Source organism: Vipera berus, assembly GCF_964194415.1.
Source record: "Vipera berus genome assembly, chromosome: 1".
Taxonomy (NCBI): domain Eukaryota; kingdom Metazoa; phylum Chordata; class Lepidosauria; order Squamata; family Viperidae; genus Vipera; species Vipera berus.
This window is the reverse complement of record NC_138202.1, coordinates 25,656,147-25,678,695: the sequence shown is the minus strand read 5'-3', so window position 1 is coordinate 25,678,695 and position 22,549 is coordinate 25,656,147. Positions and strand designations below refer to the sequence as shown.

Genomic DNA, 22,549 nt, shown 5'->3' with positions numbered 1-22,549 from the left:
GATTTGCTGAGTCATTAACACTTCCCATTGTTCCACTTGGCACCATAGTTGCCTAAGACAGTTCATGAGTTATAGCCAAACCAAAGTGGTGATTTCAAAACCTCTAAGGCAGGGGTAGGCAACCTTGGCTCTTTTATGACTCGTGGACTTCAACTCCCAGAATTCCTGAGCCAGCATAGCTGGGGAAGTTGTATGGGAAGTTGTATTAATCTATGATGGTGAGAAATGAGAAGTTTGGTAGTGATTTTTCTAACACTTTTTATTAAAAGACATGAGATTTCATGAATTGCTGTCCACGATCACATGTAGAGAATGGCTAGTTCTATCTTTACTTCATCAGATGCGTAACCAGATCCTATAACTGATGAAATAACCAGCAACTCACAAAATCTCGTGCCTTTTAAGAAGTATTAGAATAAGTCCTACCAGTATTCTGATTTTTTTAAATCACAACCTAGGGTTGTCAATCATACCTAATAAGGATAAACAAGAAGTAATTTCTCTGGCAGGGCCCTTTAAGAATAACACTGATCTCTTCTGAATTCATGGAATAAATAATTAACTTGATTTGCTCAGCCCATTTGCCTAGAAGTAAAAATTGGGAGATTCATGGAATTTGCTTCCAAATGTATTTAGAATTATAATATTGTAGAGAGATTATTCAAGGGAGAAAAACAGTATCTCTTAAAATTCAGGGTCCAGGAGCATCCTGGTATATTTTAAAAACAATGCCTCTTCCATCCTGAAAAAAGGCATAAAGCTGTTTATTAGTCTTATTAAAAATCAAAAATCATTTGCTATTGTACATATCAGTAAAATTTCTCCACAAAACCTGAGGTTGTCAACTGAGCTTCTGCTTGTGGTTTGGAAGCCTGACTTTTAAGTTTTACTAGTGTGTGTGTGTGTGTGTGTGTGTGTGTGTGTGTTTAAAAGAAGCTCTGCTTCTTCCATTTACCTCCTGATTTTGTACAACAGTCAAAGCTAAGTCATTAAATACCGTGCATCAATGTAGTACATAAGGAAATTATGGTGTTACTAAGGAGCTAGTACTCGGTGTAGTGCTTTAGGAATCCATAAAATCAAAGTCCCTGAAATGTTTTCTGTCCTCTCTCCTTGAAGGATGATCTTCCATCAAATAGCCCTCAAATGTATTCTCCCATGAGTCCCTTTGGGTCAGATTTGCCTATTTCTGTCATTCCGAGCACATTGTTTACTCCTCAGCCTGACCAAGGCAAAGACTTCTCTTCGGTAGATCTCAGCTTCCTGCCAGATGATTTTGGACAAGATGGCAAACATGGCAACAACAACAACATGCTGGAAGAATATCAAAGCCCCCAGCTGGGAATACAAGGCAGTGGAATCTTCTCAGAAGACAGTGGGGGGTCCCAACAGAGGGATGAAAATGCAATTCAGCCATTGGCTGATTTATCTGGGACGTGTCCCTCCATGACCCCCATGACTCCTGTGACTCCTACTTCAGAAGCTTCTGGCATTGTCCCACAATTACAGTAAGTTTTACTCAAAAGCTAGTTGATTTGGCACATTGGCATTTGCCTCATTTTAGTCGAGCATGTTATTGAAAACACAATTAGTGGGAGTAGTTAATGATTTGGTAGAATATTCAGTCCCAAAAGTTTGATTGAGTAAGCTATGAATAAGTCAAGCATATGGCATGAAAAAAGGGGCAAAGATACAATTGTTAAGTTTCCTAGGCAACAGTACCGAAGTGACTTGCCATTAGCTTTTTCCAGAACGACTATGCTTCCCAGTTTAGCATACAGCTCTGATATTCCCTGGTAATCTCCTGTCCAAATATAAATATGGCCTCTATATTTAAATACAATTTCTATCGTATTATTGGAAACAGACCTGCACAATATGAGTGATAGCTTTTCAGCATATAATCAAGACTAAATTCAAAGTGATTGGAAAATTCAAATATAAAGCAGGATTACAGCTATATTAATACTTGGATGGGTAGATGGGAGTGGATTTTAAAACCTAATGTAAATCATAGAGAGACCTGCATTTCCATCCTCCCCCTCCCATCAGTTTGCAGTTCATTTTCAGTAAGTGTTGCTTTAGATGGTTATTCACATATCATGACTAAGCAATGCTTTTAGAATTAGAATTAGAATAATAGAGTTGGAAGGGACCTTGTAGGTCATCTAGTCCAGCCCAAGCAGGAGACCCTACATCATTTCTGACAGATGGCAGTCCAGTCTCTTCTTGAAAGCTTCCAGTGAAGAAACTCCCACAACATCTGGAGGCAAACTGTTCCATTGGTTGATTGTTCTCACTGTCAGAAAATTTCCCCTTATTTCTAGGTTGAATATCTCCTTGATCAATTTCCATCCATTACTCCTTGTCTGGCCTTCAGGTGCTTTGGAAAATAGGTAGATCTCCTCCTCTCTATGACAGCACCTCAAATATTGGAACATGCTATCATGTCTCCCCCGGTCCTTCTCTTCACCAGACTAGCCATGCCCAGTTCCTGTAACCATTCTTCATTTGTTTTAGTCTCCAGTCCCTAATCATCTTTGTTGCTCTCCTCTGCACTTTGTATAGCCTCAACATCTTTTCTATAGTTGTGGAGACGAAAATCGGATGCAGTATTCTAGGTGTGGTCTTACTAAGGCTTTATAGAGTGGTATTAGAGCTCATGTGATCTTGATTGAATCCCTCTGTTAATGCAACTTAGGAATGCATTGGCTTTTTGGCTACTGCTGCACAATATTGGCTCATATTTAACTGATTGTCCACTAAGACTCCAAAATCCCTCTCAGTTACTGCTTTTAAGCCTGGTTTACGGAATACTGAATAAAAGAGTTGGAATGGACCTTCAAGGTCTTCTAGTCCAACCCCCTGCTCAGGCAGGAAACCTATATCATTTCAGACAAATGGTTGTTCAGTCTCTTCCAGTGTTGTTGAAGGACTTCTGGTTAGGTGTCATGGCGTGACGGGCGCAGGAAGATGGGTCTCCATCTTCCATATTCAATTTTGCCCCACTGGAGACCCTAAAAAGGGTTGAAGGTCACCCCGAAGAGGCAATGAAGGAGGGGACCCTCATCAATCAAGGAGGAATGGCGGCCCCTCCACTGGATCCAAGGAAGCCCTCAAAACTGGTGGAGGAAAGACTGGCTACATTCGTGTGGCCAGTCAGAAGCTGCTGACAACCAAAGATAAGCACTAACAAGCACCATTTGAGCAACGTGGATGTAACTGGGTGAGACTTTATCCTCTTTTTATGACCTTAATACTACTCTCCTGGAAAAAAGAATGCCCAAAGCAAAGAATCCTCCCCGATGAGAGAGGGAAGTTTTTGCCCCACTCCCTCAGGAAAAGAAAAGCAGTGAATTAATTGCTTTGGGGGAAAATGGGAGAAAACTACAAGATCAATTTGGAATTAATACAGATATATAGCTTTGAAATTTGGGGACTAAAAGTACTTTTGAGAGTTTTTCTTAGAAAAGATATTTGAAAGTCAGTAAAATAGGCTTGGATTTGGAAAGCTGGAAGACGGTGTCAATGACAGCTAGTGGCAAACCACAGCACTACAATTTATTATCCTTAAAGGAAACTTGGCTTGAAACCCGGACCTAGATAAGATTCTTTGTTGTTTCTGGAAGCTTTCACTTTTACAGACTGCAGCTGGGGAAAAGGGGAAAAAACCCTCTTGGGCTGCTTATCTATGTTGGGGACCCTATTGGACTATAAAAACTATATACAAAAACAAAATGGGAGTTTCATACTTAGCCTTAAATGGTAAAAAACCATCTTTAACACTTGTCTCCAAAGCCCCCAGCTTGATATACCAACAAGAAAATGTTAATGGATCTCAGAAATTCTTTCTCTGTTGAAATCAATCCAATAGACAATTGTTTTATCTCATAATGAGACTAAAATAATGCAAATGAGATAAAAGAACAATTTTCTAATCTAAACTTACAAATCCAGACAATGACTGCAAAGAAGGAACTAGTAATCCAGAAAACAGAAGGAAAATTAGAAGAAACGGATCCAAAGATGGAGGACCTAAAGGAAGGAATTAACAGACAAATGAAAAATTAGAAGATGCAGTGATAACACCAGAAATGGAAAAGATATCTTACTGGTCAAAATCTCAGAACACATTTGAGGATAAGGAAGAAGAGCTAATCGAATGGATGATAAAGCTCTTAGGAGAAATGCTGAATATTGACAAACAAGAAATGAAAAGAAAAACTGAAGAAGAAGGATGGAGGCTGTTTAATAAATATAAATGGGTTGAGCATTCTTCCAAAAATACTTCAATCAAATTCTCTTCCTCATTCCAAACAGTATATACATAAACAGATATGAATTACTTGATGATTCAAATGCACTGACTTGGAAAGTTATTTGGCAAAGGAAGAAAGCTAGAGTAAGACTGAAGAAAATAGTGGCTTTGACCTATTAGGTGGGATATTATACTACTAAACAGATGTTTGAATATGGTTTAGAAAATAGATAATTGTTAGAAATACAAGTATTATAATTAGAAGGATAGGATTTGTAACTAGAATATTATATTTTGCTATATTATATTTTTGCTATATTTTGGCGTCTAGTCATGCCGGCCACATGACCACGGAGACGTCCTCGGACAAGCGCTGGCTCTTTGGCTTTGAAACGGAGATGAGCACCGGCCCCTAGAGTTGGAAACAACTAGCACGCATGTGCGGGGAAACCTTTACCTTTACCTTTTTATGAGATGGGAAATATGAAAATTCTAAAAGGGTTTGAATAAGGGAAGCTTTTGGTTACCCAAATATAATTTATTATGAGAAAATTATAAGTGTTAGAGATATTTTGAAATTGATGGGAAATTAAAAAAAATTAAAAAGCGGAAAAACAGGATATTGATTGAACAAATGGATTTTAAGTGCAAAAGCAATTGAGATATGTTCTGGCTAGAAAAGATATTATAAACTGACACTATCAATATTATGTATATCAGAAAAAAGTGATGAAGATGTCTATATTTAATTGTATATGTATTAACAGTAACAAGAATTGTATTTGTTCAGTGTGGGAAAATGCCATTAGAACAAGAGAGGTACAAGGAAGCACTGGATAGTGTAGTATTGGAACTAGACTGAGAAAGTTCATATGTACCACTGAATTACCAATGGACCCAGACAACACATTGTTTATTAACTACTCATGATTGTAAAATTAGAAAATTAATAAAAAATATATTAAAAAATAAACTTCCAGTGTTGGAGCAGCCGCAACTTCTGGAGGCAAGCTGTTCCACTGATTAATTGTTCTAGGTTGCTTCTCTCCTTGATTAGTTTTCATCCATTGCTTCTTGCCCTGCCTTCAGGTGCTTTGGAAGTTTGGAAAATAGGTTGACCTCCTCCTCTTTGTGGCAGCCCTATAAATCCTGGAGAACTGCTACCATGTCACCCCTACTCTTTCTCTTCACTAGACTAGCCATACCCAATTCCTGCAACCGTTCTTCATGTTTTAGCCTCCAGTCCCCTCATCATCTTTGTAGCTCTTCTCTGCACTCTTTCTAGAGTCTCAACATATTTTTGGATTTGGTGACCAAAACTGGATGCAATATTCCAAGTGTCGTCTTACCAAGGCCTTATAAAGTGATATTAACAGAGGGATAGAATCAAGATCACGTGAAGTACTAATACCACTTTACAATGCCTTGGTAAGGCCACACCTGGAATACTGCATCCAGTTTTGGTCACCACGATGTAAAAAAGATGTTGAGACTCTAGAAAGAGAAGAGCAACAAAGATGATTGGGGGACTGGAGGCTAAAACATATAGGGAACGGTTGCTGGAATTGGGTATGTGTAGTTTAATGAAGAGAAGGGTGAGGGGTGACATGATATCAGTGTTCCAATATCTCAGGGGCTGCCACAAAGAAGAGGGAGTCAAGCTATTCTCCAAAGCACCTGAAAGCAGGACAAGAAGCAACGGATGGAAACTAGTCAAGGAGAGAAGCAACCTAGAACTAAGGAGAAACTTCCTGACAGTTAGAACAATTAACCAGTGGAACAACCTGCCTCCAGAGGTGGTGAATGCTCCAACACTAGAGGTTTTTAAGAAGAGACTGGACAGCCACTTGTCTGAAATGATATAGGGTTTCCTGCCTGAGCAGGGGGTTGGACTAGATGATCTCCAAGGTCCCTTCCAACTTTATTAATTATTATTATTATTATTATTATTATTATTATTATTATTATTATTATTATTATTATTATTATTATTATTATTATTATTATTAAACACTTCACGTGATCTTGATTGTAATCCCTCTATTGATGCAGCCCAGGACTGCGTTGGCTTTTTTGGCAGCTGCAGCACACTGCTGGCTCATACTTAAGTGATTGTCCACTGCATGAATGTTCCCCCAACATAACAATTTCTGAGAAAGAAGAGCCGGTCTTAAATGTGGACAATCTTGTACAATGGAAGGGAAAAATTTGGCTAGTAGAAAATTACAGAAAAGGGATGGGTGGTGGTAGGCAGGGCAAAATGGGACATAACCATGATTAAAACTCTTCCCCAGTTTCACCCAATCTGTATGTGTACTTTTGTTTTTTCTTGCCTAAGTGTAAGTCTTTATTTTGTCTACATTGAATTTCATTTTGTTAGATAGGGCCCAGTGTTCAAATCTGTCAAGATCCATCTGGATCTTGAGTCTATCATCTAGGGTGTTGGCTATTCCTGCTAGCTTAGTATCAACTGCAAATTTGATAAGTTCCCCTTCTATACACTCATCTAAGTCATTTATGAAGATGTTGAAGAGTACCGGGCCTAGGACAGAATCTTGTGATACCCTACTGCTTACTTCCCTCCATGTAGATGTAGTTCCATTAAGGACTACTTGTTTTCTTTAACTATAACATATTGTATAAATGAACCACTCTTGACTGGTTTCAAATGATATTTAATCTACATTAAATTATGGCTTAGAGTAATTTGTGATGTCAGACTCACTGATACATGCTTAGAAAATCTAAGTTTTTTGCCTCGTTCACTTTCAACTGAAAGTAGTAGAATATGGCTATTTATTAGCTCTGTGGCAGTATCTGACAAACCTTATGCTGTAAACTAGATTGGGAAACCTTATGCTGTAAACTAGATTGGGAAATGGGAAAAAAAATAATTCTGGAAGATGACATAGTCTCAAAGAGCCAGGTTTAACTAAAAGGAAGGAAATATTAGCATCAGAATTCACAAGACCTCTTCAAAGGTAGCAAGTTGTTTGGTGTATCCATGCCAGAGTTGTGCCACTGTTGTGAGGGCTCAGTTGGGCAATTTTATTGGCTGAGTGAGGATATTTTGGTGGTCTACCAACTTCAGTTAAGCATTTGATAGATCTTTTTACTATGTTCTGAGGGTTAAAATATTGTAAAATTCTTTACCAATCAAAGAAGTAAACCTTGAGCCATTTCAGAGCAGGTAGGAAGCATAGCCTCTCCCTCTTACTAAAATAGTAAAATGGGCTAGAAGCTATGGCAAATAAATTTGCAAAGAAGAGATGAACTTCAGTAGAGAGAACAGAAGGAGATGATGCTATGGAGTTCTTGGTGCTATTTGAGCTTGAATTTTTGGGCTTGCAGGGGTTTCATTACCCAACCAAGTAATGTTGATTGCTGAAGGGGATGTGTTCTAGTCTTTTTGTTTCCTAGGGAACCACATTGCCTTCATCAGCCAACACTCAGATAAGCAGGCATCAATACTAGACATGCAGAAAACAAGGTACCCCAGCAAAACTAGCAGGGCAAGCTATATTATATAAACAGGCAGCAAACCCTACACTGACTCGCACTGAAGGTGTTACCGAATTGGGTAGGAGAGGGCTGGGGGTTGCCAAATTGGAAAACCTCTAAAAAGTACTCTTAGTAGGACACATCCACAAAGCCAATGTGACAATCTGCATCTACTTAGAGGCACAGAACAAAACTACGCACTTGAATTTGAGAACAATTTGAGAACAGGCTGAGAGCATCAAATTATCTATTGCTGCTAAGTCCTCTGACTCTGATGGAAACCAATCATCTTCAAATGACAACGGGACTTTTTATAAGTTAAGATATGGAAATTTATTAAGCTTTGTGTGCAAAAATTGCCAACTGTAAAACCATACAATATTTTTGAGACATTTACAATAACACAGAATCATCATATTCAAAATTTGATAAAAAAACAGTTTTCCAGAATGGGATGGCCAATTCTTATAATACAAGGTAACAGACGTACATAAAACAAAAGTGTCTTTTATAGTAAACTATCTTTTGAGTGTTTCAAACTACCCATGTTTCTAATGCCTACTTTTTTTAAATCCAAACAATCCTGGGCAGTTTCCACCACTGTCTATTTCTTACCCTCCTCTTCAAGCAAGACAGCAAGGGTCTATCAAATATTTCAGCCTCTTAATTTTTTCAAAGCATGGTTCAGCTGCACATCCTTCATCTTTAAGGCTGTTTCTCCATGTTTTTAGTTATTTTGATGTACCCTTGATAATTGCAGGGTGGAGAAAAGAGAGATCTTGCTCACCAGCTGGCCTAAATAATGAAGGTGTCCACTTTCCTTCCCTTCTGATAAACATAACTCAGTATCATGAAAGAAGCACTGCTCAGTTGAGCCATCCAGAATCCTGTATAATTACAGAGTAAGATGGAGGGGAAGAATAAGATGGGTACTACTCAATAGAATGAAGGGCACAAGTCATAATTCTTTTCCTTTTTTCCTTATCTATCCTTTGATTCTTTTTGCTTGTATTGCAATTAAACATTATAATTAAAAATGCTTTTTTAAAAGAGAACTGTCAGAAGGCAAAAGACAGTTCAGTAGAGTCAAATTTTGGGTTATGGTTTTCAACAATTCTGTTGGGGACCAGACACTGTTAATCATATCTTTAGATTCAGCAGATGTCTTGAAAAGATTAAGCAGTATGTGGATTTTTCACCTTGATAACGTTTTAGCAAAACTACTAAGAAAAGCCTAACATGGCAAAGTATATGCTGTGGATACTAGAACATCATCAAGTCTAGCCCCATTGCTATCTTCCAGCCTTTGTGTTGGCAGAAAAACATATCAGCAAGAAATTTGCTCTCTCTGTTGCTGGTACCAGTTTGTTGTGATTCAGGGTCAGCCTGTGGGTTCAGCAGTTGGGTCAGACGATTCAGAGGAGGAGGAGGGGGGTGTTGGAGAGCTTGCTGATGAGAGCCCTCAGCCAGGCCCCTCCCACCTGGTTACGACGCAGACCCAGCTGTGTGAGCCTGACAGCGTGGATGAAGATGACCCACAGCTGGCCCTGTTCAAGGACGCCCGACGCAGGAGGCAGTCAAGCAGGAGTAAACAGAGGAAGGCAATGGGGCACCTCGGAAGGAGGCAGAGAGAAGCCACGCCCTGAACTGTTTAAAAGGGGAATGCGTGGGAGGGCTGGTTTGCTGAAGGCAACCGTTTGAATAGCTCCTGTTTCATGGTTCGTGTCTTGTTTTTGCTCTGTTTGCTTTTGTGTCCATAAATTTGGCAGGCTTAGTTCCAGCCTCTTGCCTTCTTGTAAAGGGGTTGTCCCTGCCTTATCTGCAGGGCCGGTAGTAGGCTGGTACAGAACACAGTTTTGTCATTAGAAAAAAAGTTGTTTCCAGGACAGAAATGTTTGTGTCACATTCGGGTACAAGTAGGAAAATGCTGTAAGAATCAGATAGCCCTGAATTATCAGAGTTGATAATCTCTAGATCAGGGGTCCCCAACCCCCAGTCCGTGGACAGGCACCCATCCACGGCATGCCAGAAAACAGTCTGCACAAACAAGTGGAGCCCCGTCCACAGAATGCAGGCAGCATGCGAAACCATGACCCCTCTGGTCCATGGAAAAACCTCTCTCCACAGAACCTGGTGCTCAAAAGGTTAAGGGCCGCTGCTCAGCATAACACAGTATAAATACCACTGTACCCAAATAATACAATGTACTACTTGTGTTTTTTAATGAAACAATAAAATAATATTTTTTTAAAAAAGAATTCAAGAGCCTGTGATGACTGTTGGAGTAAAAAGAAAAATGAAAAAGAAGCTGTTTTTACTTATGCTATTGCACTCCTTTTATATAAAGTTCCTAAAGGCTTTTTTATCCCTGTTGTTCTGCCAGGAACATAGTAGCCACTGTAAATTTGGCTTGCAAATTGGACCTAAAGAATATAGCCCTTCATGCCAGAAATGCAGAATATAATCCAAAGGTAAGCACTAGTTCTCTCTCTCATCTAAGGATTTTTTTCCCACCTCTGAGGCTGCTTCTCTTCAAAATCTAACCTCTCTAAAGATGTTCCAAGCAATTGCTTGGCCCAAATAAAAAGGTAAAGGTAAAGGTTCCCCCGCACATGCGTGCTAGTCGTTTCCGACTCTAGGGGGCGGTGCTCATCTCCGTTTCAAAGCCGAAGAGCCAGCGCTTGTCCGAGGACGTCTCCGTGGTCATGAGGCCGGCATGACTAGCACGGAACGCTGTTACCTTCCCACCGTAGTGGTCCCTATTTTTCTACTTGCATTTTTACGCGCTTTCGAACTGCTAGGTGGGCAGAAGCTGGGACGAGTAACAGGCGCTCACTCTGTTACGCGGCACTCGGGATTTGATCCACCAAACTGCCGACCTTCTGATCGACAAGCTCAGTGTCCTAACCCACTGAGCCACCGCGTCCCTTTTGGCCCAAATAGATTCTCTTTAAGTTTGCCTTTTCCAAACTGGTTTCATAGTAGTGTCCTGGCCAGTGAATGTCTACTTAGAATCGCCATGCTTTGCTCATTTCTTATCTATATTCACTCTGCTATTATTTTGCTATAGAAGACTGCCTATAGAACGCAGGACTCACTCCTGACAACCCCATAACATCTCCATAACTTTTCCAAGGCTTGGCTAGCATATCTTACTGAGCTCAAAATATATGGCTACCCAAAGCAGTATTTTTAAGACTCTGGAAAGTCAACTCTACTTCCATTTATATTTTATAACCAAAGAGCAATTTGTTGTGCTAGTCTATATTATCCCACTCCCTATGCTATCTGACCTATTCTTCCCTGCTTTTATTGAAGAATTAATTTCTGCTTTGCATCTGTATAGAGATTCTCAGTCATCCAGGTCACGGTTGTTCCAAAAGTGCTTTTTCCAAAAAGCAACTGGACTTTCTTCTTTGACAACGTTTCGCTTCTCATCCAAGAAGCTTCTTCAGTTCTGAGAATTGAAGTTGTGAGAACTGAGAACTTGAAAGAGAACTGAAGAAGCTTCTTGTATGAGAAGCAAAACATTTTCAAAGTAAAAAAACAATATTCACTTATCTGTTGGGGAAAAAAAAATTGAAACATCCTGCCCTGCATGTTCCAAGCCAGTTGTATGTAGCCCACACAATTTCTACATTGTTAATGAATGTGAATTCCTCTCCAGCAAGCCAATTCACACTGGTCTGTTTCCTGCTTTGGGGTAATAGCTTGCTAGTTCTTGCTGTAACTACATTTGGCATCGCCCTTTTAGCTTTGGATTCCAAGAGAAAGTTTAATGTTTTCTGGTAATTAAAAGTAAATAATATTATTGTTTGGGTAAGTAGCATAAAGGTACTGTATCTGATTAGATATTTCAAGCCCATCAGAGATTAAGAAAATCAAACTTTATTTTTTGAAAAAATAAAAAATAAAAGCCCTAAAAATTGCAAAAGAAAATACAGTATCCCAAGAAGATCACAAAATGGTTTTGGTCTGCTACAAATGAATGCTTTCTCAAGGAGATTAACAGACTACCAGAAGATTATAAATAAAAATAATAATTTCCTGCCTATCTAAAGAATAGTCAGCAAAATTGAGGCTATGCATTTCCTAATTTTGAATAGAAAATAATAATGTTAGATGTTTGTCTAATTAAATGTCAGAACAAAGAAAGAAATCAGACTTAATGTAAGTTTGGCTGGATTTGATACCTATTTAGAACTAGGCTTCTCTTGAAAAAAGGCAATCCCTTTGTCTCAATTAGCTGGATAGTCCTCACAGGCCTGGTAAGTCCAAATATATCAGAACATATAAATCATTTGAATAGATAAAAGGCTACATTCACATTTTTTTATTATAGATTTCATTGTCAATGTTTATAAGCTATCTTTTACAAGGAGAGACCTATTTATGTAAGGGTTTATATTTTCCCAGGCTGGTAAGGTCACTTGCAACTATTGAAGCAATCTCAAAATAAGGATAGAATGGGAAGAAAAATGTTTATGGTTTTCAATGGTCTAGCGATTAAGGCTCGAAAGCAGGAGATTATGAATTCTAGTCCTTCCTTAGCCATGAAAGCCAGCTAGGTGACCTTGGGCCAGTAACTCACTCTCAGCCCAACTCCCCTCACAGGGCTGCTGTTGTGGAGAGAATAGAAAAAAGAAAGAGTACTGGATATGTTCACCACCTTGAGTTATTTGTAAAAAAATAATAGCAAGATACAAATAAATAAATATTCATACAGTGACTAATATAATTTTAAAAGGATTTCAAATTTGGATTTTTCTGAATTTTAGAGATTTGCTGCTGTAATTATGAGAATTAGAGAACCAAGAACAACTGCCCTTATATTTAGTTCTGGTAAAATGGTGTGCACAGGAGCCAAAAGGTAGGAATGCTAAACTTTACAAAATTCCTCATCTAAGGATAGGATTGTTGTGATATAAGGCTAATGTGATTGATTCAGACCATTAAAACTCCATCTAGTTTAGGCTGGGCATCAGACAACAACACTGTAACCATCCTAAGAAACAGCCAACATCTTTTAAATGTTTTTAAGGCAATAAGTACATGTACATTTATTGCACTGGGAATACTGATTAATTAATTATTTAGTGCCACAAGACCAACTAGACATGTCAAACACAAGGCCCGGGGGCCGGATGCGGCCCGCGAAGCCATCCTGGAAACAGTGAGGGAACGGCCCCCACTGCCTTGGCCCTGGCCCAGAGACCCTCCTTCTGCCAGAGACCCTCAGAACTGTCCCACTCCTGCCCAGGCCCCCATAGGTACCCTTGATGCCAACGATGTAGAGCTGGCCATGCCCATCCAGTAGGCCATACGCACTCTAGCCACGCCCACCCAGTAGGCCACGCCCACCCTGGCCATACCCACCCGGCCCCCTGAGGGCAACCACAATGCTGATGCGGCCCTCAATGAAATTTGACACTCCTGAACTAGTGCATTGTCAAATATAGAGCCCCTGGAAATACCATTTTTTTAAAAAATAGAAATGTTCTTGTAATATTCCACCACACTATGGTTTATTAATCTTCCCAAACCTGCTACTTACCAGCTGTGCTGAACTACAGTTCCCATAGACCAGGCATGTCAAACTGCCAGCCCGCAGACTGGATGCATCACATCGAAACCGTGCCCACCCCATTACTAGCAATGGCGAACAAGTTGTAATATGTCGCATGATGTCACGAATTTGACATGCCTGCCATAAACCATCAGCTAGCATGGACAGTGACATGTTCGGCTGAGTATGAAAGGATCTATACTACTAGTGCTCATTTAACAACAGCAATTGGTTTCAAGAAAATAGTTTGAGTCATTATGCAATGGCAAGTGGCATAAACTTGATCTCCCCCAAAGTCCTTGAGCCCTTATCTGGTCATTCCCAGGGGAAGAAAAGCAGTCTGGTGAGATTTTTGTAGGCAATAAACAATAAAGTCCCTGACTCAGGCTATTTGAGTAATTCTGGTTGCTGGTGCCTGACAGCACTCCAATTTTTTTGTTCAGTAGCAGGAAACTATGATAGATATTTCTAGCAATTTTGTGGCATGAGAAACCTTCAGAAGCCGAAATAACCAGTTGGGAGAATACAGGTGACTAAAAGAATAGAAATTACTCACTCTTGTCGTAAAGCTTTGCTGGCTGGCTTTTTTTTAATGCTTGTTGTAAATTTGCAGTGAAGAGCAGTCACGACTGGCAGCCAGAAAATATGCTCGTGTGGTACAGAAGCTCGGATTTCCTGCAAAATTCCTGGATTTCAAAATACAGAACATGGTGGGCAGTTGTGATGTGAGATTTCCCATCCGCTTAGAAGGATTAGTTCTAACTCATCAACAATTCAGCAGGTATGTCTCTCCACATGTGTGTGCAAGGGGAAAAAGCACCAGGAAGACTTTGACTTCCATTATAACTGACCATTCACTTGCTGGTTGAGATGGTCGATGGGACCTAAGCTGGGAAAGGCAGATGAGTATCAAAATTGTATTTCTACTGATTGTTCAGATAGGTTGGCTAAATAGTCTTGGGAGACTGCTGAATTCTGGAATGTGCCCTTTTGCTTCAGATCTAAAGACTAGCATTTGGGTTTTTGCTGTTCTGTGGTGCATCTAATGAAAGAGCTTATGGTATCAACTAGCTGTCTTCTAAGAGAAAGCAGTTTTATATTTATCCATGCAAAAACTGTTGCCCAGTTTCCCAATTAATGATGAGTTTGGAAACTCATGAGTCAAGTTATTTTTTTCAGGATCTGAATGATCTCACAAGATTGTACAAAAATCAGAATTTGTTGCCAAAAAATCCTGGGTTGTCTTACTAATCTAAGTGCAAATGCTCGTGTTGGCTGGGTCTGATGTTCTTCTGAAATATTCTGAAATCTTCATCTTCCATTTTGTTTTTCTGTGCATCCCATTTAGGTTTGTTTCAAGGGAACCATACAAAACCAAATAGGATTTCACCAACTAGTATTATTTACTTGGACACTTTTTTATTTATATCCCTCTTTTCCATTCAGCTTGAGCACTCAGGGCAACACATTGGATAAGTGTCCACATTTGGGGCAGGAGGCATATGTGGAAATTGGGGTGTGGGCTATGAAAATTCTAGAAAAAGGCTGGCCATTCCTAATTTGCACCCACAAAACAGCTATTACCATAAAGCAACTAGTGTGGGTATTTCTGACCATCCCTCTATCTTTTCAAGGCATTTTACCTTTTACCTTTCTTTTTAATGTGAAGGTGGACATATTGTTACTAGGGTTGTTTAATGCTTCAATTTCTATTGGAAAAGATACTTCAAAACATCCAGAAATGCAAATGCAGCCTTTGTAGCTGATTAAAGCAACCTTGTCTTTTTTTCTAGGGTGGTATCTGCAACCCTGGAAACTGATGCAATTGCTTTAATGCAGACATGTCAAACACAAGGCCCGGGGGCCGGATCCGGCCCACGAAGTGGTTTCATGCGGCCCACGAAGCCATCCCGGAAACAGTGAGGGAACGGCCCCCACTGCCTTGTCCCCGGCCCAGAGACCCTCCTCCTGCCAGAGACCCTCAGATCTGTCCCACTCCAGCCCAGGCCCCCATAGGCACCCTTGATGCAAACGATGTAGAGCTGGCCACGCCCACCCAGTAGGCCATACACACTCTAGCCACGCCCACCCAGTAGGCCACACCCACCCTGGCCATACCCACCCGGCCCCCTGAGGGCAACCGCAATGCTGATGCGGCCCTCAATGAAATTGAGTCTGACACCCCTGCTTTAATGTGTCACAAAACAGGAACTGCATTTACATTCTTCATGCACTACATCTCACCTTCCATTTTATTTTCTTAGATTGAAGGTCTGTATGGGGCTCAGATATATTATTTAAAATATAAATTATATCTGAGGCTGCTACTTTACTTTATAGTGCACAGTTACCAGTTTCCAAAGCATATTAAAATTTGATAGGGCAGAAAATATGGATGGCACTATGAAACATGGGGCAGCATGACCAAAGTAGTAAGCTGTGTACAGCATATGAACCCACAGCTATCCCAATATGTAAGGAATTTGTCATATAGAGATGTTATTCAGGGGAAAATGCTGTAGCACTATTGGTGTTTGAACAAAGTCATTCTCCAGCATTTTAAAAATGTATTCACTACAATTTATATGCCACATGCTAGGAAGACTCTAGGCCATTTTCTAGAATGTAAACAAAGTGGCTGTCAGCTGACTTTTTTTTATCATGTGTTTTTGAAAGGAGATATCCAGTTAATTAAAAGTACAGCCTTCCTATTGTAATTATGCAAACTGAAGTAACTTACTTGATTGTAACTATAAAAATTGAGGTACAAAATATTTTTACATGTAATTTTTGCTTGTCAAAGAGCAAACTAAGGAATTAGAATGTCATTGATAAAGGGAATGCGACAGGATAAAGAGTTGAAAGGAGCCAATAGCAGGGAAGAACAGACTGTATTTTTAGGCACTAGAAATTCCAGTTATTTTTTTAAAAAAAAATTGAAGAAATCTCTAAAAGATAACTTGTTGGCTCATAGGTAGTAAATTTTGTCTATTTTAATTTTTTTCTGGAAATTGTAGTTATGAACCAGAGCTGTTCCCTGGGCTTATCTACAGGATGGTCAAACCAAGAATTGTACTGCTTATTTTTGTGTCTGGAAAAGTTGTTTTAACTGGTAAGTGATTAAGTTGTATATAAGCAGTCTGTTTCTGCATCCCTAACACATACACAAACATTGCAGGGCACATTTATCTTTCTTATATTACTATTATTATTATCAAATTTATGTGCCGCCAAACTTGTGGTTCAAGGAGACTCTGTTGGAGCTAAATGAAGCTATTCTTTTAGATTGGTGTTTCTCAATTTCGACAACTTTAAGTTATATGCACTTTCAATTGTTGGGTACTGTAGTTGAACTGTCTAGGCAAATTCCAATGGGAGAATGCAGTCCTGTTGAGCAGGGGTCCCCAACCCCCGATCCATTGACCAGTACCAGGTCACAGCATGCCAGCAACTGGGCCTCACAAGCAAAGCCTCATCTGCAAGATGCAGGCAGCACACAAAACCATGCCCCTCCGGTCCACAGAAAATCCTCTGTCCACGGAACCGGTCCCTGGTGCTCAAAAGGGTGGCCTGGCATGAGGTGTGTGTATGAGTAGCAGGCACACACGCACATAGACAGCTCTATTTGTGTGAGTGGCGTACGCATGCTCTCCACTTGTGAATGGAGCTTCACACACAAGCAAAAGTGTGCTCCGCTTACATGGATTTTCACAAGCGAATACAATAGCCCTCTGCTCGGGCAAGTGCAGGTTCATGAGCATGCACTTGCCCATCTCTCCCACAGCCGTTTTGAACAGGCTGAGGCCTGGTAATGGGCCACGGTCCAGGGGTTGGGGACCCCTACTGTAGAAGACCTAGGATTTTATAAGATAAGTTACAATACTTTAAATAGCCCCTTTAATACTTGCTGACAACAACTACAGGCCCCACAATATTGCTGTGATGTGCTCTCATTGAGGAGCCATGGTGGTGCAATGGTTAGAATGTAGTATTTTATTTTTTTATTTTATTTTATTAGATTTATATACCGCCCTTTCCCGAAGGACTCAGGGCGGTTTACAGGGCATTTTAAAATCACATCAATACAAAATACAAAAGTTAAAAGACAATTAAAAAGATTAAATTATCCCTGCAAATAGAACAGTTAAAATTCTCAGCCTGGGCCAGAGAGCTCAAAGAGCCAAGTCTTCAGGTCCCGGCAGAATGAATGCAGGTCAGGGGCAGTCCTGAGCTCCACGGGCAGCTGGTTCCAGAGGGCAGGTGCACCCACAGAAAAGGCCCTCCCCCTGGGTGTTATCCGCCAGCAATCTTTTACCGGCGGCACCCTGAGAAGACCCTGTGCGAGCGCACTGGACGAAGGGAACTTGATGCCGGCAGCAGGTGTTCCCTCAAATATCCCGGACCCAAGCCATTTAGGGCTTTATAGGTCATCACCAGCACCTTGAATCTCACCCGGAGGGCAACCGGAAGCCAATGTAGCTCACGGAGTAGAGGTGTTACATGGGAGTATCGGGAAACCCCCATCACAACTTGCGCGGCCGCATTCTGCACCAGTTGAAGCCTCCGAGTGGTCCTCAAGGGCAGCCCCATGCAGTAGTCTAAACGGGAGGTCACGAGCGCATGAGTGACTGTGCATAGGGCATCTCGGTCCACATTCTGCACCAGTTGAAGCCTCCGAGTGGTCCTCAAGGGCAGCCCCATGTAGAGAGCGTTGCAGTAGTCTAAACGGGAGGTCACGAGCGCATGAGTGACTGTGCGTAGGGCATCTCGGTCCAGGTAGGGTCGTAACTGGCACACCAGGCGAACCTGGGCAAAAGCCCCCCTGGTCACGGCTCCTATATGATCTTCAAAATTGAGCCGTGAGTCCAGGAGGACACCCAAGTTGCGAGCCCTATCAACGGGGGGGTAACACCTCACCCCCCATCGTTAAAGGTGGAATAGTTTGGTTAGCCCGAGATGCCGATACGAAAAGCCACTCAGTCTTGGCAGGATTGAGACGAAGCCTGTTTCTCCCCATCCAGACCCGGACCGCCTCCAGGCAACGGGACATCACGGCGAGGGCATCGCTGGGTTGGTTCGGGGTGGAGAAAAAAAGTTGGGTATGATCAGCGTACTGTATTGCAGGCTAACTGCACAATGCCAGAAGTTTGATCCTGACCAACTCAAGGTTGAGTCAGTCTTCCATCCTTCAAAGGTTGATAAATGAGGACCCAGAGTATTGGGGGCAATAAGCTGGCTCTGTAAACTTAGTGAGTGCTGTAAAGCACTATGAAGTGGTTAAGTAATTCTAAGTGCTATTGCTAATGCTATTGCCAAACATGGACACAAAAAGCTGCATTCTGAATCAACTGAAGCTCACAAGTGACTTTCAAAGGTAGCTCATGTTGAATGCGTTGCAATAGTCTAACGTGGTGATGAGGGAATCAATCATTGCAGAAAGTTCCTCCCACTCCGGTATGTTGGCAACTGGCACACCAATCAAAGCTTAATAAGTCCATCCTGGCAACAGCCTCCATCTCCTGTTCTAACAGGAGCTGTGAGTCCAGAACCCCAAATCATACTACCTCCTTCAGGAATAGTGGCATCTCATCAAGAGACATCTCTGGAGCAGACAATAAATCCCAATGGACAATAGTAACTCCATTTTACTAGGGTTCAGTTAAGCCCATTCTCTCTCATGCAGACCTTACCAGTCTAGCATAACAGTGCAAAGTCGGCCATTATCACTATCTTGATATAAACGTCCAAAGTTTGGATTATCTCTTCCAATGGCTTTATATGAATGTTAAATAGGGAGAAAACTGACCCTTGGGGCAACCCCCCCCACACACACAGAGGAATAGCCATTGGGTTGATCTCTCCTATTTCCCCAACTGGAACTGTCCACCAAGAAACTTCGTAACAGAGTGCCCCCAATTCCCAACCATGGAGGGTCTAGAAAGGATATCATAGTTGGTTACAAAGGCCGGTAAGAGTTCTAAAAAATGATGATATACTTCCTACTTCATAATAAATTCATAATGAAATATAATAGATGAACATGAAGTTCTTCACGTAGGAAAAAGAAAGCAATAATGGTAGATGAAAAGGTTGATTATAGCATATGTAAAAAGGAACTTCCAATTAGTTGATCAACAAGCTGAATATGAGTCAGCAGTACTATATGTGTCTGCTGACTTTAAAAAGCGTAATTGTATGTTGCATCAGTAAAAATATAATTTCCAAATCAAGGGAAGTAATATTTCTACTCTATTCATCATTAGTCAACATCCACTGAATGCCTCGACATTCTGGACATTGCACTGGGACAGGTGCACAGAAGAGCAGTGGGGATGCCTTACAAGCAGAGACTGAGGAAATTCCATATTTAGTTTGAGAAAAGGTATCTGAACATGTCCCATCATCTGAACATGTCAAAGAACAATTTGAGCATAGGCTTGAGCATCTGAGGATCTATTTACCTCCAATAAAGTCTGCCCTCCAATAACACTTGAGTAGAGAGTGGGTGCACTCCAGATCCTTTCAGTTCAAAACGGTGTCATCTATTGGGATTTAGGAAATGGGATTTCTATATTGTGCCTGCTCTCTGGAATTGCATTCCCCTGAAGATATGTACAGTTCTTGTCCCAACATTTTGAAAGTCACTTAAAACTTGGTTTTGCTCCCAGGCCTGGCAGGGTAGGATGTCTACTAAGCCCCTCATGTTTTTTTTTAGGTATTTCTGGGACATTGTATTTATCTATCTGGAAGTTCAGGATTTTTCATGCTTTCTTTTTCTCTTTCTTTTTGTGTCTTATCATGTACACCACCCAAAGTGATCTGGAATCAGGCAGCCTCTAAATTTAATAAAATAAAATGATAATAAATAAGTCATACTCTTGCCTGTAGCCCCAGAATGCAGGATGCAGAACAATAATCTTAAATTCAGGAAAGCAATTTCCTATTGATTTTTAAGAACACCTTTAATTCTATTCAGTTAAAAACATATCTGAACATGCACACCTATATATTATTATATAGAAATACAAATTAATTTCATTATTCCCCAAGTTAGTGGTACAGAACTGTAGGTTAAGAACATGTTTTTTTGTAGTGGGATGAAATTAAATGTAGTTAAAACTAATTCTAAAATTATTTTTAGGTGCCAAAGACCGTTCCGAAATATATGAAGCATTTGAAAACATATATCCAATTTTAAAAGGTTTCAAGAAAGTCATTTAAGTTATTTTTCTGAAAAATTGTAAAGAATAAAAAAGTTTGTATATATTGCAGATGTTCTAGTAATTGATGAAAATAGCTTCTTGCCTTAGTTTTGTCTCATTTAATGTTCATCACATATTTGTAAATATAGCTCAGAAAAAAATTGAATGTTAGTATCCAAAGGAAATTAATAAGGAAACAGCATACATTCAGTAGTATACTGAAAATTAAATTCAATGTGGAGTAACCCCCATGTAATTGTTTTGCATAAAATAAACTAAAATATAAAGTAATAATTTATTTAGTGCTAAATAAATATGTAATTGCCTAAGAGCGATTGATTGTAAGCTGCCTAAACTGGTTTATCTGGCTTTGATTTCAATAAATCTTAATCAGATCACTTACCATGTGTAAATCAGGACATTTAATTATGCAGGTAGTCCTCAACCTACAACCACAATTGAGCCAAAAATTTGTTTCTAAGTGAGAAATTTGTTAAGTGAGTTTTGCCCAATTTTATGCCTTGTCTTGTCATATTTATAAAGTGAATCACTGCAGTTCTTAAATTAGTAACACTATTGTTACTAATAATCGCCCTGTGCGCTCACACAGGGAGGGCCTCTTCAGGGTGCCGTCAGCCAGACAATGTCGACTGGCGATCCCCAGGGGGAGGGCCTTCTCTGTGGGGGCACCTGCCCTTTGGAATCAACTCCCCTTGGAGCTCTGGATGGCCCCGGATCTCCATTCCTTTTGTCGTGACCTTAAAACATGGCTTTTCCAACAGGCTGACCTGGACTGATGGAAGGGAGGTTTTCTTAATTTTGTTTTATTGTGTTTTTAATCGGACTATTTATGGGATAATTTGATTTAATACCTTTTAATGTTTGTATTTTGTGTTTTTATTGTTGTTAGCCACCCTGAGTCCTTTGGGAGATAGGGCGGCATACAAATCCCATAAATAAATAAATTGTTAAGTGAACCTGGTTTCCTCATTGACTTTGCTTGTCAGGTCACAAAAGAGGATCACATGACCCCTGGACACCAAAACAGTCATAGATGTGAGTCAGTTGCCAAGCATCTGAATGTAAATCACATGACCATGGGGATTCTGCAATGGTCATAAGTGTGCAAAATCAACTTTTTCACTGCCATTGTAACTTCAAATAGTTACTAAAAATGCTGTTGTAAGCGAGGACTACCTGTAGTTAATACTGGTTATGTGATCTTGGTTGCAAGCTCATTGAGTTCTGTTTATTTTGATCTAATACTTTTGTTTTAACATCTGAATTTGAGCTAACAGATCTCATGGGGGGGGGGAACCCGAGAGATAAAAATAACCATAACCGTTGCCACCTTCTAAAGATTGCCCCGAATGTTTTTGCAGAGCAGATTTCTAACTGTATTGTAGAAAGTAGAGGGAAGGAAGAAACACAGGAGTAAAGTATACACAGCCATATAAGTCCTGTAAATGAAAAAAAAATGAATAGAATAATATATAATAGAATGTAGAACAGAAACGTTGTCACTTTAAACGTACACTAATCAACATAAACATTAAATCGCAGATGTCTCTCACGCCTATAACATGCACAAAAACTCTTACCAGAAATAAAAATCTGCATGTTCCATGGGTTTTTTTTAAAAAAAACAACATCAAAACATGTTTATTCGTGGTTTGATTAATAATTTTGAGGATTTTTACCATGCACTGAATTCAAACCCGAGCACGCAGAACACGATGAAACTACAATTAACTTGATCGGTCGGTGGTTTAGTACGTCATGCGAACGCAGTCTTTTTTTTTTCCTTTTTACGCCTGCTTTCTGCCCAGTTGCTCGTACCGCACTGGTTCGACCTCTCGGGGTAACTTCAAGGCTCCAACTGAGAAAAGCCGCCGTTCCGACTTCCTCCTCTACGCAGCTCAGCCTCTGTTGTTTGGCTTAGCTCCGCCCCCAACCTTCAGCACGTGCTGCTCTTCCTCGCCTTTTTTTCCCGTCATACCTCTGTTTGAAAACAAAGTCCCA

At 40.3% G+C, this 22,549-nt stretch overlaps 1 protein-coding gene across 1 annotated transcript; it reads left to right on the top strand.

Moving 5' to 3' along the window:
• Positions 1-1,158: 1,158 nt before the first annotated feature.
• TBPL2 (TATA-box binding protein like 2) lies at positions 1,159-20,596 on the top strand (the record flags this gene model as incomplete). The annotated part of the gene is made up of 6 exons (XM_081321666.1): positions 1,159-1,508; positions 10,143-10,230; positions 12,538-12,629; positions 13,939-14,106; positions 16,343-16,437; positions 20,467-20,596. 6 exons carry the CDS (start codon positions 1,159-1,161, stop codon positions 20,544-20,546), a joined length of 873 nt encoding a protein of 290 aa, XP_081177792.1. The 3' UTR covers positions 20,547-20,596.
• Between the last annotated feature and the right edge of the window lie 1,953 nt (positions 20,597-22,549).